The 16758-nt window shown below is 44.5% G+C and overlaps 1 protein-coding gene across 2 annotated transcripts; it reads left to right on the top strand.

Moving 5' to 3' along the window:
• The first annotated feature begins 1018 nt into the window (after positions 1-1018).
• On the top strand, positions 1019-16758 carry TMEM248 (transmembrane protein 248). Of its 2 annotated transcripts, none has more exons than XM_005525807.3 (7): positions 1019-1164; positions 9257-9431; positions 9943-10228; positions 11712-11862; positions 12517-12700; positions 13104-13247; positions 14099-16758. In XM_005525807.3, the coding sequence occupies exons 2-7, from the start codon at positions 9273-9275 to the stop codon at positions 14117-14119; spliced, it is 945 nt and encodes a 314-aa protein (XP_005525864.1). In that variant the 5' UTR covers positions 1019-1164; positions 9257-9272; the 3' UTR covers positions 14120-16758. The 2 variants fall into 2 exon arrangements, with proteins under 2 accessions (XP_005525864.1, XP_087922487.1); XM_088066361.1 differs by lacking the exon at positions 1019-1164 and adding an exon at positions 7506-7612.

Raw genomic sequence — 16758 nt, 5'->3', positions numbered from 1 at the left:
CAAAGTTTGGGTGAGGCTGCAAAAAAATAGCGAACCACCAACTTTAATGGAAATATCGTCCCTTAAAGTGATTTAAAATACGGGTGTTGTGCTGTGCCAGCCACAGTGTCAGAAATGGGCTTTATTTATCCCGCTCTTAGCTCAGGCTGCAGCTCCTCGCATTGGATCTTATATTGCAAAACAATTAACTCCTGTGTTAATTTCGTTTGGTAAGGAAGATACTTTCCAGGAAATGCTGGAGTCATTAATTGTGACTATCACTCATTAATTTAGTGTTGTCATTTTGGAAGGCACGGGGGTTTCTGACCTTTCTGATCCTGGTGGGACTGCTGGAGTTTTACCTTCCCAAAGCATCTTTAGGGAATATTGTTCACCCAACATTTAGGGAAGGTTTTGTCCCAGCTTGTCCAGTAAACAGCTCCATCAGACTTCACATTATCCTCGTGGAAGCATCGTCATCATCAATACTAATTATTAATAATAGACAATATATATAATAATGCAATATATAACAATGATATTCTTACTAATCACGGTAAATGTAAATGAAGGTTTGTTTGCTTTAAGGATTTAACCCTGAACACTTTTAGGCATTGGGCATCTTCAGGAAACACCAAAAAGAGATGTTTTGGGATAGTTTTTAGAGGAAAAGGGGAGGGCGAAGGCGGGGAGCATCCTGAGGGAGGCTGGAGCGGGGAGTGCGGGGCTGCCGCGCTCGGGCCGGGCAGAGAACGCGGTGAGCGCCCGGGTCTATTCCCGGTTCTGTTCTCCGGTTCCGTTCTCCGGTGCTGTTCCCAGGTCCATTCCCGGTTCTGTTCTCCGGTGCTGTTCCCGGGTCCATTCCCGGTGCTGTTCCCGGTGCCGCTCCCTGCCCCTCCCGCGCTGTCGGCGCCGCCTCAATCTTGTCCCCCCCGCGCCACCGTCGGCGGGTGAGGGGTCAGGGCTGCGGCCCGGAAGCGGCGGCGGAGGCGGGGCCCGGTGCCGGGGCCTGTCCGTGTGTCCGGCCCGGGGCTGCCCGGGGAGCGGCCTCTCCGCCTGCTGCCCGTCCGCCCGTGCCCGCAGCCCCGGCAGGGCAGGACGATGGTGCAGAGCCCGCCCGCACGGCAGCGCCGCCGCCTCTGAGCCCCGCCCGGCCCGGGGGCCCGAGCCCCGCCGCGGACGCCGGTAAGGAGGGGACGGGGGCGGCTCTGCGGCCCGGCCTGCCGGGGGATGGGGTCGCCCTGAGGCCGCTCCGGGGCTGGGGGGAGCGGGACGAGCACCGGGAGAGCCCCCGGGGAGCCTCGGGCGGCGGCATCGCTGCGCTGCCCCCCGAGCCCCGGCTCCCGCTTGGCTCGGCTCTGCTGGGGGGGTTGCAGCCTCGGCTTGTTTTTGTTATTTACGTGAAAAAAATACTTTGGGAAAGGTCGTCAGCTTGAAGTTCGTATGCGTGGCGTCGTAGCAGAAAAAAAAAAAAAAAACCAGCAGTGAAAAATAATAATTTCTGTAGCACTAAAAATACTTGTTTCAAAATAGCCTCTGAACAGTGGTTCCTGCGTTGGGCTTTTTTTCTGTGTGGTTGTTTTGGGATTTTTTTGCTCAATTTTCTATACACCCATATTTCATCCTCTTTCACTTTTTTTGGGGGGGGGTTTAACTCGACTGATGATCTCATGATGGTTTTAATAATAAAATTCCTGGTGCATCATGCCTAGAACATGGCTGCTCCGTCCCTGCCGTTACCTCCGAGGCATGGATCGGAATCAGCCTGCGAAAAAATACCTTACAGCACAGTTGGGATTTTTTTTTCCCCCCTTTTTTCCTTTGTTTGCCTTTTAAGGGTTTGTTTTTTGGGAAGTTTATTTGCAGGATTAGCTGTGGAGATGGAATTATCCGGGTAAATTTGCGCCGGTAGACAAACCTGGAGGGTAGATAAGGATTCATTAATTGCTCTCCACATCCTCGCTCAACTTCCCCGAAGTTTGGCCGCTGGAAGAACGCGGTGGGGAATAAAACCTGGGCCTGGCTGTTGTGTTAAATGATTATTGCGGTTTTCTGAGGGCTGAGTTACAGGAAATACTCCCCAAATCAATCCTTGTGCCTTGGGCAGGACACAGCGGTTCGGGTTTCACAGGGTGAGTTTGTGCCACTTCCCTGCACCTGCCTCTGCCCGGGTCTCTGGGAATAATGAGCCGATGGCTGCGGGCCAGCTCCTGCTCAGCAGGTGTGCACAGCACACAGACAACTTCTGTGGCAGCCCGAGCGAAGATAATGTTGAATTGTGGCTGAAAAACGCTCCCTGAGCCCGGCCCGAGTGCCATCAGAGAGGATTAAACCCTGGGTTTAATCCTTTGTTACCTGCCGCGATTTGAGGTGTGGCTCTGGTAGAATGGGATTCTTTTCCACTTGAAAGACAAGAGCTTGAAAGGCCACCTGGTTAAACAAAATAGTCCCTGTGCTCTGAGAGTGTCCGGGAGCTGCTAAGGGCAGGGCACAAACACAGCCGGGTGTCCTTTGTGAGCTGGGGACAGCAGGGACAGAGCCTGGCACATCCAGCACCCCCTGAGCTGATCCTGCCGATCTGGCAGCTGGGATAATCTTCTTTTTTATTAAATAACATCACGGGTTTTGTAGAAATGAAGCTGTTTTATCAGTTGAGCCCTAAATTATTAATGGAACTCTTTGGTGTCAGAATTGCGTCGCTTTTCCCAAACTTCCCCTTACCCAAAGCATGGCTGGGTGGGAATTAATTTTCTTTCTAAGGTTGTCCCAACCTGTGGGTAAAGCTGGTTCCCAGGGCTCTGAACTCCCAGGTTTTGTTTTGGATGAAAACTTGTGTGTGTCCTGGCATTTGGGGGTTTGTTAATCTGTAAAACAGAGAGTGAATCACCCAGCTGAGCAAGCTGAGGTCCTGTTTCCTCTGAGCAGTGGGGGTGAAGCACACAGACATGATAATATTCCAGCTGTAACTTTGATACCTCAGTTCCCTCATTTCAGTTGGTTTTGCTGCTGTTTCTATTCCATCAGTGGCCAATGGCTGCTTTGCTGCTTCTCTCCCTTCTTTCCACACCTAAACTCTGAATTTGCCATTCCCCAAAGCTGCCATTTCCTCAGCTTGTCAGTCATTTTTCTGCTTGTGATTCAAGCTGTGTATCTGTCTGCATCCCTGTCTCCTCACAGTTCTCATTACAGACTGAAGAGCCTTTTCCTGGCTTTTCTCTGCACTTTCACCGCTGAATTTGGTCCCACATTCCTTAATCAGTGGTTTTAATGAAGTCAACAATTAACCTTGAACTGGTCACTCAACCAGTTTCTGATTATTGAACAGTTACTGAGAATTTTCACACTTCTTGATTTAAGCCATCCTGTATTTTTGGCTGCTGTCAGTTCGGTGTACACAGAATTTGGTTTTTCATGGATCTTTAAAGATCCTGTAAAATGGAATCATTTTACTTTTCCTTTCCTCTCCCAGGTTCTCATGCTAAGAAGCAGTAACCAGAATAGCATTTTTATTGCAAATTCAAAGTCCTTCGTCTATTATTGTGTGTTTTATTGCAGTCTGGGTGATTTGGGTTACAGTAACTCAGGTTGGAAGTCATGACTTGGACTTGGAAAAGCTGAAAGGTGTAAAAATGCCCATGAGCTCTTTTAGATGGAAGTGGATCCATTCCCATGGCACAGGCTCTTGGCAGACAGAGATGCCTACTTCAAGTTTGGCACCAAAATGTCTGATTTTCAACCAGAGGTTGAGTTAATTTTGATTTTACAGCTGGCTATGTTTTAAATTATGTTTTTCACTTCTAACAAAAGTCAGAATCCAGGGTTCATTGAACCAGGTGAAAAAAGCTTCCTCACTCTGTTTCTGCTTCCTGACTTTTAACTTTCCTTCCCTTTTCTCATTCATCATTTTTAAGAACTCAGAGCGTATTAAAAATACTTGGAACTTTGGATTTGTCTGTTTCTGCACGAATTTTTCTTCCAGTGGGAAATGGAAATCAGCTTTGCTGTCCCCAGAGTATCAGCTGGCACAAAGTTCAGGTGCTTGTGGTGAATCCACCAGATTTTTTGAGCAACACAAGTCTGTTGGGAAGAGCTGTCACACATGGATTGAGTAATGTTTGTTTTCCTTTTTTTAAAATTTTTTACATCATTGACTCTTTATTTAAAGTTTTCTGTCTTTATAGAGAGTTGAAGTCAGGAATTTGGGGGTTTGAAATTCAGTCTCAATTTGATCTTTAAAATTTTCTATCCCTCACCAAATTATTTCCCTTCCTTGGCTTTGTTTCATGGGCAGAATGTTTGCTGTTGGTGCCTCTCTTGGGGATATTGAAATGATCAATTAAGCTTTGAAAAGTGTTTCTGGAGATGAAAAGAAACATTTCATGCAAGTACAAAGCATTTGCTTTGTTCTATTCATGCAATCCCTGATTTTTGTTCATATTCTGCATCCTGATCCTTTATCAGGACACCAGGAGGAAGGAATGTCCTTTTCCACATTTCCAGGTGCTGCTCTCCTCCTGCCCTGTGCAGTGTCCTCTCTGCAAATGCAAAGGCATTTTCAGCTCCCAGGCTCCAGGAAAATGTGGAGTTTTTTATCAGTAAACATATTTGTGGATAAAATAGCTCAGCAAACTGATAAGCCACTGTCTGTCTCGAGCCAATTCCCATTATCTCCCGCTGGAGCAGATGTGTTTGTGCACATCTGGCTGCTGATCTTGGGGTTGGATTTGGTTGGATTCAAGGACCCAAGGTGATGTTTTCGTGAAGTTTCCTCCTCCACATGCCCTGATTGCTTCCCTCCCTCTGTGCTGGGGAGAAATCTGCTGGTATTTCCTAGGAGGTTGATTTTGGTGTATTTTTGTTCAGACTGGAGGCTGGGAGGAGGGGAAGAGGCTCAGCTGGACAGAGGCAGTTGAATTCTCCTTCCTGCCTGCTCTGCTGCTGCTGGGGAAGGTTTTAGGCTGTGCAATTTCATCCCACGGGCATCCACACCTCCTAAAAAAAGATGATCTGAAGCTGCTGCAGATCCTAACACCTCTATTTGCCCCAGATATCAGGATGGTAAAGTCACTCTTCCTTACACTTGGTCTTGAACCTCATCAGGTTGTCCCAGAGCCGCCTCTGCAGCCTGTCCAGATCCCATCCCACACAGCTTGGTGTCACTGCCCAGCTTGACCCCATGTCCCTGTCACCCTAAAGATGTTGAACGGCCCCAGCACCAGCCCCAGCTCACCCAAATCTGATTTTTATTTTGCCTTATTTTCACTCTCAGATGTCAAATTTGAAGAGAACCAAATGAAAGATGATTCTGGTACCTGCTGCTGTTTATTGTTGTTAAAGGAGAGGCACTTGGAGATGAACACCACTGCTTTGTTTGCATTTATTTATGGCTGCTTTCCCATGGTTTGCTTGATTTGTGATAATAAATATTCCTCTGGCACACAACATCATTTTCATTCAGTGGTTAACCCTGAGCTGACCCATTTCCTAACCCCTTTGCTCTCCTGGTAGTGGGGCACCTTTGAAAATAAAATTGATTTATTTTTTTGAGCTGCACAGCTCAGTTTAAACACTCTTCTGTGCAATGAGGTATTGAGAATTGAAAAACTTGTGAGATCCTAAAGGAGAAGTGCTGCCTCCTGCCCTTCTCCTCCACCCAATTTTCCTCCTTAGGATATGTCAGTGGTGGTTTTACATTTAAACCCCTTCTCTAGAGTGATTACCTTAGCTGCACAACAAGAAGGGGAAATATCTGTGAGGAAATTCCATCATTTTAAGCTTCCTAGTGGCAGGGTGGTAGTTGACATTATTGACAAAAACGTCAAACTACTTTGATCTCTTTAAGTTTCATGTTTGGCTTTATTTTTTTCACTTTGGTAACTGCAATTTTGCCTTTAATACCTGCTTTGGTACAGCATATGGGTTTTTTATTACTCTTAGGAATTCAACTCCTTTGATATTAAGCCTCAAAATGGGAATTTAATACTGTAATAATAGCTGTTACTCATTGCATTGACTTTTTGGTCTTTGCAATAGACTTCAAGATTTTCCTTGTTTGTAATTTAGCCTTGAAAAACTCATCAGTCTGTTTCAGCAGCTTCCTATTTCACACTCTTTCATACACAAATAAAGAGGAATTCACAATGTTACTCCTTTGAGGTTTCTATCAGGAGCTTTTTTTGGAGGAAAACTCCCCAAATTGTAGAATCTTTTCTTGCTTTTTACTTAGCTGCTCAATTCTGTGTTTCTGTGGCGCTCTGACAGATTAAACTGTTGTGTTTGCACCTTTTACCATTTAAATCTTTTTCCCTGCCTGGGTTTGTAGGTGCTGATTTAAGAGCACAACATCTCCAGGGTTTCTGTAACTCCTGCTGAACATCCCTCACTACCCAGCAATTACCTTGGAGCTGCTGGCCAATGTTCCAGCCTGGCAGTTTTCATTCTTGAGCTCCTTGTTTAGTCTGACTGGGGAGATTTTTATTGCACCAAGTATTAAAAGGCTTTGCTGGAGTGGAGAGAGGCAGCAGCAGTCATTAGAGCCACTCACTAAATTATTTATTTGGCTAAAAAGTGAAATCTGATCTTGCTTGCCTGACCTGCCAGGAGGTAAAAGCATTGTTTTGTTTGGTTGTTGTTTTTTTTTAAACTCTGTGAACAAGAATTTAAAGTTGAAATGGTATTTTTGAAGTTATTCATTTACACAGAGGAGGAAGCTAGTTACAAGAGCTGGCAGAATAATTGGGATGGATTCTGATTCTAACAGAGAGGAGTTCAAGGAATTCTGAAAATCCACAGAGATTCTGATGTAATGCACTCATCTGGATCACAAATTCCATGATAATTAAAGTAATTTAAGTACTTTGATAAGAAAAAAAAATAAGTAATTCTTCAGGCAGCAGCATGGAAACTTTCATCCTTCTGCTTTCCACCACTGCTATTTTCGTGTCAGCTCCAGTATTGAAATCCACAGTTGTTCCCTTTCCCCTCCCAAATGCTCCAAAGGCACATTACTCCTCGGAAATTGCAGCTTATGGCATTTTCTAATTGCTTTCAAAGCCAGTGAGTTATGGCAGCATATTAAACAACTGGCACTTAAAAGCTGGTGATCTCTTACATAAAAATATTAGCTGGAATATTTCTCTGTGTAGGATTTTCAGCACATCCCGGGGTTTTTTTGTGGCTGGTTTTAGACCCTGCAGTAAACAAATTCTAATGGAGCTGTTGGAAACCCCTTTAAAAAAGGAATCCCAGCCCTGGATGTGCTGTGGGTGACAGTCAGCCCTGATTAAAATCTGCAATAAACTCCCCATCTGTGTTCTTTCCTAAAGGAAATTCAGGAGGGGACACTGCCTACAACTCTGCTTTTGGTTTAGCTTTTGATCTCCTTCCATCTCCACGTGTGTTTCCAGAAGGAGTGTTTGGGATTTTGCTTCTGGATGGAGCGTTTGGGGTTTTTAACTCGGGCTCTTTTAAGGAATTTGCTGCCAGGGACAAGATAGGCAGAACGTGCAGAAGGGCGGATCATTCCCAGCATGATCCCTGCCAGCCCCAGCTCTCCCTTCCCTGTCCCTGCTGCCTTCTGCCACCTTCCCTGGCCCGCCTGGCTCTGCCACAGCTGCTCTGGGACAAAGTTCTGGTAAGGTGCACATTTCTCATCACCTTTTCTTCCCCTCTCTTCCCTCTCCTTTCCTTGCTTTTCACTCTGGCTTTGTAGAGATGTTCGCTGCACCCACTTCTCACTGAGAAAAACTTCCTGGGCTTTGCAGGGTGGATGGGAAGGGCTTGATGGTGCAAAACAATAAAGCCAGGATGTGATCTTGAGCTCTGGAGAGCTCTGTCTCAGCAGGTTTCAGCCAGGAGAGCGAGTGGGGAGTCAGCAGGCACAGCCCAAGGTTGTGTTGTTGGCATTGACCTCTTCTCCCTGAGCTGGATTTTCCCCTCTCTGGGGCACTTTTGCAGGTTCTGTCAATATTTCTTCTGTTAACAGGAACTGAAACATTCCTGCCAGTAAAATCCTGAGTATACACAAGGAAGTTGGGATCATTGTGCTCTGTGGGCTCTGAAAAGGGCTTTGTCTGAGTGCTTGTCCTTTACCCTTCTTTTGTTTTCTCTTCAATCAATAGATCAGATCACAGATCCCTCCCTGCCTTGCCCTGTGCCTCTCTCATCCTCAGGGCTGCCACTTTCCAGCCCTGCTACACCTGGATTGTAAATAACGATGATGGGAATCAGTGGGAATCACCCAGGCCTGCAGGAGCAGACCCTGCCTTAATGAAATGTTACCAGATCCCTATGGATGTTCCAACTCGAACCCTTGCAGTGCAGAATTATTTTTGCCTTTCCCTGATTTTGGAGATCAGCAGCACATTGCTAGGAGCAGCTCCTGCCTTGCTGGTTCAGTTGGGGTTAAAAGCCTTTTCAGCCAGGGTTTTAGGTAAGACAAAGATAAAGGTTGGCTCGGAGTTCCTCCTTGCAGAGCTTCTGAAGGAGATGTCACAAGGCTGCCCTTTCACACCAGGCTGTTTGCTTTTCCCTGGAAGTGGAGGTGGGGAAGCTGGTACAATCATTTGGGTCTTTTTTGCTCTGCAGATAAAAATTCAGGAGGGGAATCAGACCAAATATTATATTTGCAGCAAAAATTAATGATTTGGGACATTTCCTCAGCGTGTAAGGTCCTGGCTTTGCTTACAGAACAAAAAGTTCTAGATCCTGCAAAAATTAAATAAAGACCAGGAGTCTTCCAGCTTCCACCTTAATGCCATTTTTGGGTGTTTCTGCCCATAGGATTCTTGATGCAAACACCTAAAATAATGTAGGGCTGCTTCTCAGATCCTTCTTTGAAAGCAGAGGGATTTGGGAGGGGGTAAAGAAGAATTCTTAAGGCTGCAGCCTCAGTTTTCAAAGGATGTGCAAAGTTTGATTTGTAACTTGGAGAATTCAGACATTCCTGTCATTAAAATGTAGCAGTGATACCCTGCCTGGGGAAAGGCAAGAACTGGGTTTATAGCTTACCAGCAATGCTGGGCTGTGCTGGAAGCCCTCATTCCTTAAAAGCTGTTCCCAGTTTGGGGCCCTGGGAAGGTGATGTGGAGCGTGTTCCGATGGCTGCTGTGTTCCAGGCCCAGGTTCTGTGCTCAGTGAACAGCACAGCCACGCAATTGAATCTCAGTTTTGTGTGCGATCCCATTTCTCTCTGTCAGAGCTTTGTCTGATGTGACCCACCACCCCCCACCTGTAACACACACTCCAGTGACTCTGTTGGAACATTCTTTCCCCTCAGGTGAACAATCAGAATAATGTTCTACATAAACCTGTTGGAGAACCTGAAGGTTTATATCAGCAGCCGCCCGCCGCTCGTGGTCTTTATGATCAGCGTGAGCGCCATGGCCATCGCCTTCCTGACACTGGGCTACTTCTTCAAAATCAAGGAGATCAAATCACCAGAAATGACAGAGGTACCTGCAAAAACGATGTTAATTTAGAAAACATGCCTGAAGTTGATCTTTTTTCCCCTCCTAGAGAGCACAGAGTTGTGTGGGGGATTGTCTCCGTTTTACTTTCAGAAGGGCTGTTGGGGTGAATGTTTGTTAGTCTTGTTTTATGTCAATGATGAGGCCAAATCATCTGTCATGGATCTTCCCTGCTGTGGCTAGGCACCTTTTAGTTTGTTATTTAGGGTCACAGCTGGTTTGGGGAACTTCCCTGAGCACTGTCCTGTAATGAGGGAAACCTCGCAGAAACCGTGGTGAGAACTGACCAAGTTTCCTTTCTAGCTCAGGGGAGGGAGCTGGGATTGAACCCATCTGACTTGTACAAACAACTTTTCTGTCCTTGAGCCAGCCCCAGGGGTGTTTGTGTTGCTTTGTGAGCCGTGTGATTTTTGTTCAATGCCCTGGAACCGGGCAGGGTGGGACAGAGTGAGCCTGAGCTCCCTCATGGGTCTGAAATCTCCCCTTTTGTTTGAAGGACTGGAATACTTTCCTCCTGAGGTTTAATGATTTGGACTTCTGTATATCTGAGAATGAAACCTTAAAGCACCTCCTCAACGACACCACAACTCCAGAGAGCACCGTGACCAGCGGGCAGGCCAGGTCTTCCACACAGTCCCCACAGACCCTCGAGGACTCTGGTCCCATCAACATCTCCGTCACCATCACGCTGACCCTGGACCCTCTCAGACCTTTTGGGGGATACTCTCGCAATGTCACGCACCTCAGTTCCACAATTTTTGGGCACCAGATTGGACTTTCAGGTAGGCAAGGCCAGACCTTTAAAAATTCAGGTTACAGTTGGCTCTTAGAGGTTTTTTTTCTAACCTTTCACACGAGGATTGACTTCAAACTGAAACTTAGTTTAGATTAAATATTAGGAAGAAAATCTTTATTGTGAGGGTGGTGAGTACTCAGAGAAGCTGTGGATGCCCCATCCCTGGAAGTGTCCTCAGCCAGGTTGGACAGAGTTTGGAGCAACCTGGGATAGTGGAAGGTGTCCCTGCCCATGGCATGGGAGTGAAACAAGACAGTTTTTAGCGTCCCCTCCAACTCAAACCAATGTATGATTCTAAATATTTATATGATTTTAATAACTATACAATCAAATAAAAGTTCCCCAGCTTATTATGGGTGAGATAAATCTTATGCACAGAGCACAGATGTCTTCCCAAATTTATTGTGAGTTTATTCCTGCATGGAGCCCTTCTCTTGTTTGTTAGAGGAACTTTTCCCTGCATTGAGAATGGAAAGGAACCTGCAGGTGTGCCAAGATCAGGCTTGGCAATTTGAAATGATTAAACCTAATGACAATGGAAGGTCATTTTTAAGCCAGCAAAATTCCAAGCAGTGACTTTCTTCAGTTTTGTCCTGATCCATCAAGTCCTGAACTGACATTTCAAATGTGACATAGATGCAGTAGAGAGTATTATGCTGTCTAAAAAATTTTAGTTTATCTAAAATGCATAAGTGAACCAGCTTTAATATCACAAACAGCACCAGATAAGATGATTATGGTTTCTGTGGTGTGCAGAGACCAATCTGCTCTCTGGCTGCCTGCCAGAAAGTTTTGACAGGAGTTCATAGAGAATTAATAGAAATTGATAATAGAACCTCACTGTGTTTTAGCTTTCAGCCAGAATTGCATTTTATAATAATGCTGAAGGTCTTGAACCTGTGGAGAGACATTGCCCATAGCTGCAAACTGAATTTGCTGTTGTTATTTTGTTGCTGCTTTGAGAGCTACCAGATGCAAGTTCTATTTGCAGCAGCCTGGATTTATTTTCAGTCTGAATTTCTCTACATGGATTTGTCATACGTGACTTAATGTGCAGTTCACTATCTGCTGACACCTTTTCCTCTACACAAATATCTCAAGTTAAAAACAAGCATCAGAAGAAAAACAGATGTGGAGCAAAGTTCTTAGGAGGAGAAAGGTTTTTCTAATAAACGTCTGTGAACATGCATGAATTCACTTATAAAGAGTTTTTAATTTCTGAAAGCAGCCTGATGACCCCAGTTCTGAGGTGGGAGAGATTAGAAAGAGCAGCAGCTGGGGGATTTTGTGGTTTGTTTTGGGTTTTAACTTTCCTTTTTGCTCTCTTTGTTTCCTGCAAAGATCCGGGATGACTCCAAAGGGTGACGCTTTCCTGCCTTAATCATTTGTGTGTTCTCCTTATCCCAACGACTGTTGCTCAGAGACTTTTTGTGAGCCAAACCCCAGCTCTCCTTTTCTCTTTCTCAAAGGCAGAGAATCCCACGAGGAAATAAACATCACCTTCACGCTGCCAGCTGCCTGGAACTCCGATGACTGCGTCCTGCACGGCCACTGCGAGCAGGTTGTGTTCACCACCTGCATGACTGTGACAGCAGCCAGCAACGTGTTCCCAGTCACAGTGTAAGTGCCCCTCTGCTGCAGGGGCTGCTTCCTGCCTCATGCATTCCTCTGAGTTGTTATTTCCTCCTGAAAATTCCTGGTGATCACGGAAATGACGTCCTTGCACTCCTTCCCCCACGGTAAAACATTTGTCTCCAAACCTCTGCTGTCTTTGAGATTTTTTGGCCCATGCCTGTCTTTCAGCTGTGGTTTAAACTTCACTGGGGGCAAGAGAATCCGTGGAAATCTAAGGAATTTGCCCCATAATTGAGTTTCAGAGCTGAGATTTGACACTGAGGTTCTTACCTTCTCTGCTGAGAGATCAGCACGAGGCAAAGGCTGCTTTGCTTTCACCAAAATATCTTCCCTTTGTCTTCTCTGGATTCCCTGGCACTGTTCTGTCCATGCTGGAGAACCCCAGGCTGTGGGAAGCCTTAGGAAAACCAGTATTTTTCCAATTAAGCTGTGGGATGTTGGCTTAGTGCAACAACATGCAGTTAAATTCTAATTTTAGTGTAGCAATCATGTGGCTTTTGGGGGTTTTTAACTTAAACTTTGGGGTTTTGTTGTTGCTTTGGAAGGCCCAAACTAAAACCATGCTTTGAGAAGAAAAGTCGTCCTGGTTGAACATGGAAAATACATTTCAGGGTGCTGATTATTTCTGTTTTATTGCAGTCAGCCACCACATTGTGTTCCTGAAACCTACAGCAATGCCACTCTGTGGTACAAGATCTTCACCACGGCCAGGGACTCGAACACAAAATATGCCCAGGACTACAACCCCTTCTGGTGTTACAAGGGAGCAATTGGGAAAGTCTACCATGCTTTAAATCCCAAACTAACTGTTATCGTTCCAGATGTAAGTGCTGGGCTGTTCCTCTGGTGTTTTCAGTAAATTTCATTGAATATGGTTCCTAAAATTGTCATTTTTGCTGCTGGTTTGCTGTGTGGTGCGGAGGGCTGAGAATGCTCCCCCCTAATGGGTTTGATGAGCTTCATCCACATGCCTCACAGCTCTTAAAAAACACCCTTTCTACTCTGAAATCATTTCACAAAAGCCTCTGACAATATTTGAAAAAATAACAACAGAGATTTTTAACACAAGGAACATTAAGTGCTGCAATTGGGAATCACTTCCATTGCTGTATAAAAGGGGAGAAAGTTGATCCATGAAGTAATTTCTGGCTTGATCTGGTAATTACATTGCTTTAATATCAGATGCTGAGTCAGTGAATGGTTTTAATTTGCTTTTCTGCTTGCAGGATGATCGCTCTCTAATAAACCTGCACCTCATGCACACCAGTTACTTCCTCTTCGTGATGGTGATTACCATGTTCTGCTATGCAGTCATTAAAGGCAGACCAAGCAAACTGAGGCAAAGCAACACAGAATTCTGCTCTGAAAAGGTGAGAGTGTGGTAACAAAATCTCAACTCTGATAAGGAAACAGAGAAAAGCTCCTGTTGGGCAGAGGACAGACTGGTTTTTCTTGTCTCTGGAGATGGGGATTTAATTGCCTTCCAGAGGGTGTTTCATTGTGGACAGTGCAGGTGGAGGTTATAAAATCCACACAAGTGCTTTGGAGATCCTCAAAACGAGATTTCTGTCTTCCAGAAATGGATTATTGCAGATCAGGAAGTGCTGGGCTGTGACTCTTCTGCCACAATTCTGGTGTTGGTTGAAATGTTTTGTGTGAAGCAATGAATAGGTGGCATTGAATCTTCATTTATTCATCATCTTTTACCACAACAGACTGAAAACTTGGAGGAAAACATGATACATAATTCTAAGGGTTGTTCATCAGAATTAAATTAAAAACAAAGCTGTTAAAAGAATCATTGGTTGTTAATCAGAACTAAGTTAAAAGCAGTAACAAAAAAATTACTGTTCAATATTACTTTGGGGACCTGCAGTTTGCTTGAAAAATTAAATATTAATATGTTTCATTGAGAAATAGGAAGCCAGCATTGACACCTTTTGATCTTAAAGTTATTTTGTAGTTTGAGCTGGTTTGGGGTGTTTTTGTGGCTGTTTCTTTTTGGTTTTGGGTGGTTTGGGACTTTTGTTCTATTGATTTTTGCAAAGTACAAAACACCTTCAGACTCGCTTTGATTTCCTTTCCAAGTCAGACTTTCCAAGGTTCCTTTGAAAAGTCAAGGACAGCTCTGCCAGCTCACAGAGATAAATCATATCACTGTTACAGGATTAAGAATTTGCCTTTGATTAAATATTTTCTCTTCCTTTGTTTTTTTTTCCAGGTTGCTTTGTCAGAAGCATAAAAACCCCCCTCTCCTCCTCCCGAGAACGACCGAAACCATTGCCTGCTGAACCCAGCCTGGGTCTTAACACTCTGTGAATCCATTACCTTGCAATGTTGGTTTATTCCAACCAAAGACATTTCAAAGTGCCTGTAATTGATTTGTACATATTTATAAAAGCAGAATATCCAGAGGAATTCCGAGGAGATGTGCTTGTCCCGCGGCGTGGCTGGAATCCTCCGGCCCTTCCCTGGGGACAGCCCCGTGTTGGTGTAGATAACTCCAGTGAAAAAGCTCCACAGAGGCAGAGATTTTTGTCCAGCTGCACTTGGGCAGGTGAAGATGCCTTTGCAAGTGTCTCAAACCAACCAAGAGATGTTTGGTTTTTTGCCCAATCTGTACAGTGTGTTTGAACCAAGTATGCACCTTTGATATAATCCTGCATTTCCAAAGCCACCAATCTACAGCATTAATTCAATGTGTGTTTGTGTGGCCTAATACTTTATTCCATTTGCTCCTTGCTTGCAAGAAAAGATATCAACGTTTTAGATTATTTTTTTTTTCTCTTTTGGAAGAAAAAAAAAATACATATTCACATTTTAATAGTGCTGTATTTAGGACAAACTTGTGCTTTTATTCATAGTAAAAAAATTAAGAAGTGAAGTCCCATTTTAAACTGCTACTTACTGAAGAGAACTGTTTGATTTTTTTTTTTTGTTGTTTTGGTTTGGGGTTTTTTTTTTGTTTGTTTTTTTGGTATTTCATTTGGCTTGCTGAATGTCAGAGAACCAGTCAGCACAGAGACTATCTGGAAAACTTTTCCACTTGGCCTCCCAGCCCTCCAGCCAGGATTGTGTGTCTCTGCTGCAGAGCAGCTTTCTGTAAACTTTTTTTTTTTTTTTTTTCTTTTTTTCTTTACTTTCTAGAAAGTAAAACTTAATAAAAAGATGTTTTGTGTTAACAGCCTGCTGGGGCTCTGCCTTGGGCAAGTGCAAAGAGTGAAAGGAAAAGAAATCCCAGAGTCTCCTAAAGGGCTTCACTCTGGGGCTGTGCCTGCAGCTCTGAGGGGCAGCTGCCAATCCACTGCTGAGCTTGTTCAGTTCATTAAATTGCCATTTACTGCTGTCCATTCAGGAGAAAATGGCCACAAAAGTGGGGTCCTTGTGAGGAAGGTCAAAGAAACTACCCAGTGAAACCCTTCTGTTCTCTGAGTCCATTCTGCACAGAGATTTCACTCTGCATTTCTCCCTTCCCCATTCTGCCTTTGTTGATTTTTGTTTCCTTGTTCCTTGAGCAGTCTCCCTAATTTCCAGGGTCAGGCTTTTCCTGCAGACATTTCCACCACTGCTTTTAAATCTCACTGGTTGCCTTAACTGACTTTCCATCTTTTCTCACATCTTTCTCATCAGTTGGTGTGACAGCTCAGCATTCATTCATTCCTTCCTTCCTTCACTCCCACAGGCTTTTTTTCCTCCTCCTTTTGCTCCAAACTCCACAGAAGAAAAAAGCCAAGTGAGAATCTCATAGTCTCAGTGATGCTGGCATAAAATTCCCAGTTTATTTCCTCCAGACACCTTCCTAGTCTGTGTGTGTTGGGACTTCAGTAAGTTCACGAGTCTTAAGGGTGTTTGAACAGTCACAATTTCCTTCAGAGCACGTTTCCTCCTGCAGTTTCGGGATTACCTGATGTGTTTTCCTCCAGGGAATGTTAAGGCAAACCTTTAGAGATAGCCTGGTATGAAGTTTAGGGATGAAAAGAAGCTCCCAGTTTTCTCCTGATGCTGCTGGGATGAGGCAGGGAAGTGAAACGGGCCGAGAGCTTCTCTTGAGCTGTTCCTAAATCACACAAGCCCAGCCTTGCGTGTTAATCCTCACTCCAAGAGTCGCCTCCGAGGGCGGCTTGACCTGGGGACCAAAGGCAGGAATAGGAGATGGATTGGGAGAGAGGTGGTGCAAATCCTGGAAATACCCAAAACCCACCCAACATCACCTGACTCCTGCAGGAAAGCAAAGCAAATCCTTTCTCCTCCAACAAATCCCAGCTCCAAACGTCCCAGCTGGAATTTGGGAACGAAAGGAGCCTGCTTGGCAACCTCTCCCCACTTTCTGCACCCCCCCAGGAATATTAAAGATTGTGACCCACAAATGCAAGAGGGAAAACGTTGGAGAGTTGGATTTTTTTGGCCTTAGTTCATCCTTTTTGCCCCCTGTATTGCAGCAGGGAGGTCCCAGCAGGCCAAAGTGCTGGAATGCTGAGGAATATTGGATTGTTCCCAGGCGATGTACAAAGTTAAATGCAGCCAAACAGAAGAGTTAAAACTTAATATTAAAGTTCAGATCATATTGATCTTTCCTTTTTTTGTTTTCTTTTTTCTTTTTAACTATGACTTGAATCAGTTTTGATTCTATTTGTACGTGTTTTCTTGTTCTTAGAAAGCTGCCATTTTCTTTTTTTTTTTTTTTTTTGCATTTTCTTTGGCATTACATAGAAAATCTGAGCCTTGGTTTCAACCCTCTGCAGGTGATTGTAGGGTTCGAGATGGCTGTATTTTGTTTTTTGTTCTGTTTTGTTCTTACATTTCACTTGTCTTGTTGCATGATGGTTAATAGCTGATTTGGAAATGACATTTCTCTCCTAGATTAATTTTTGTGTTTGTAAG

Source organism: Pseudopodoces humilis, chromosome 23, assembly GCF_049639895.1.
Source record: "Pseudopodoces humilis isolate 2021_Gansu_Grassland_sample_001 chromosome 23, ASM4963989v1, whole genome shotgun sequence".
NCBI lineage: Eukaryota > Metazoa > Chordata > Aves > Passeriformes > Paridae > Pseudopodoces > Pseudopodoces humilis.
The sequence above is the reverse complement of the archived record's forward strand: the minus strand, read 5'-3'. Positions and strand labels throughout refer to the sequence as shown.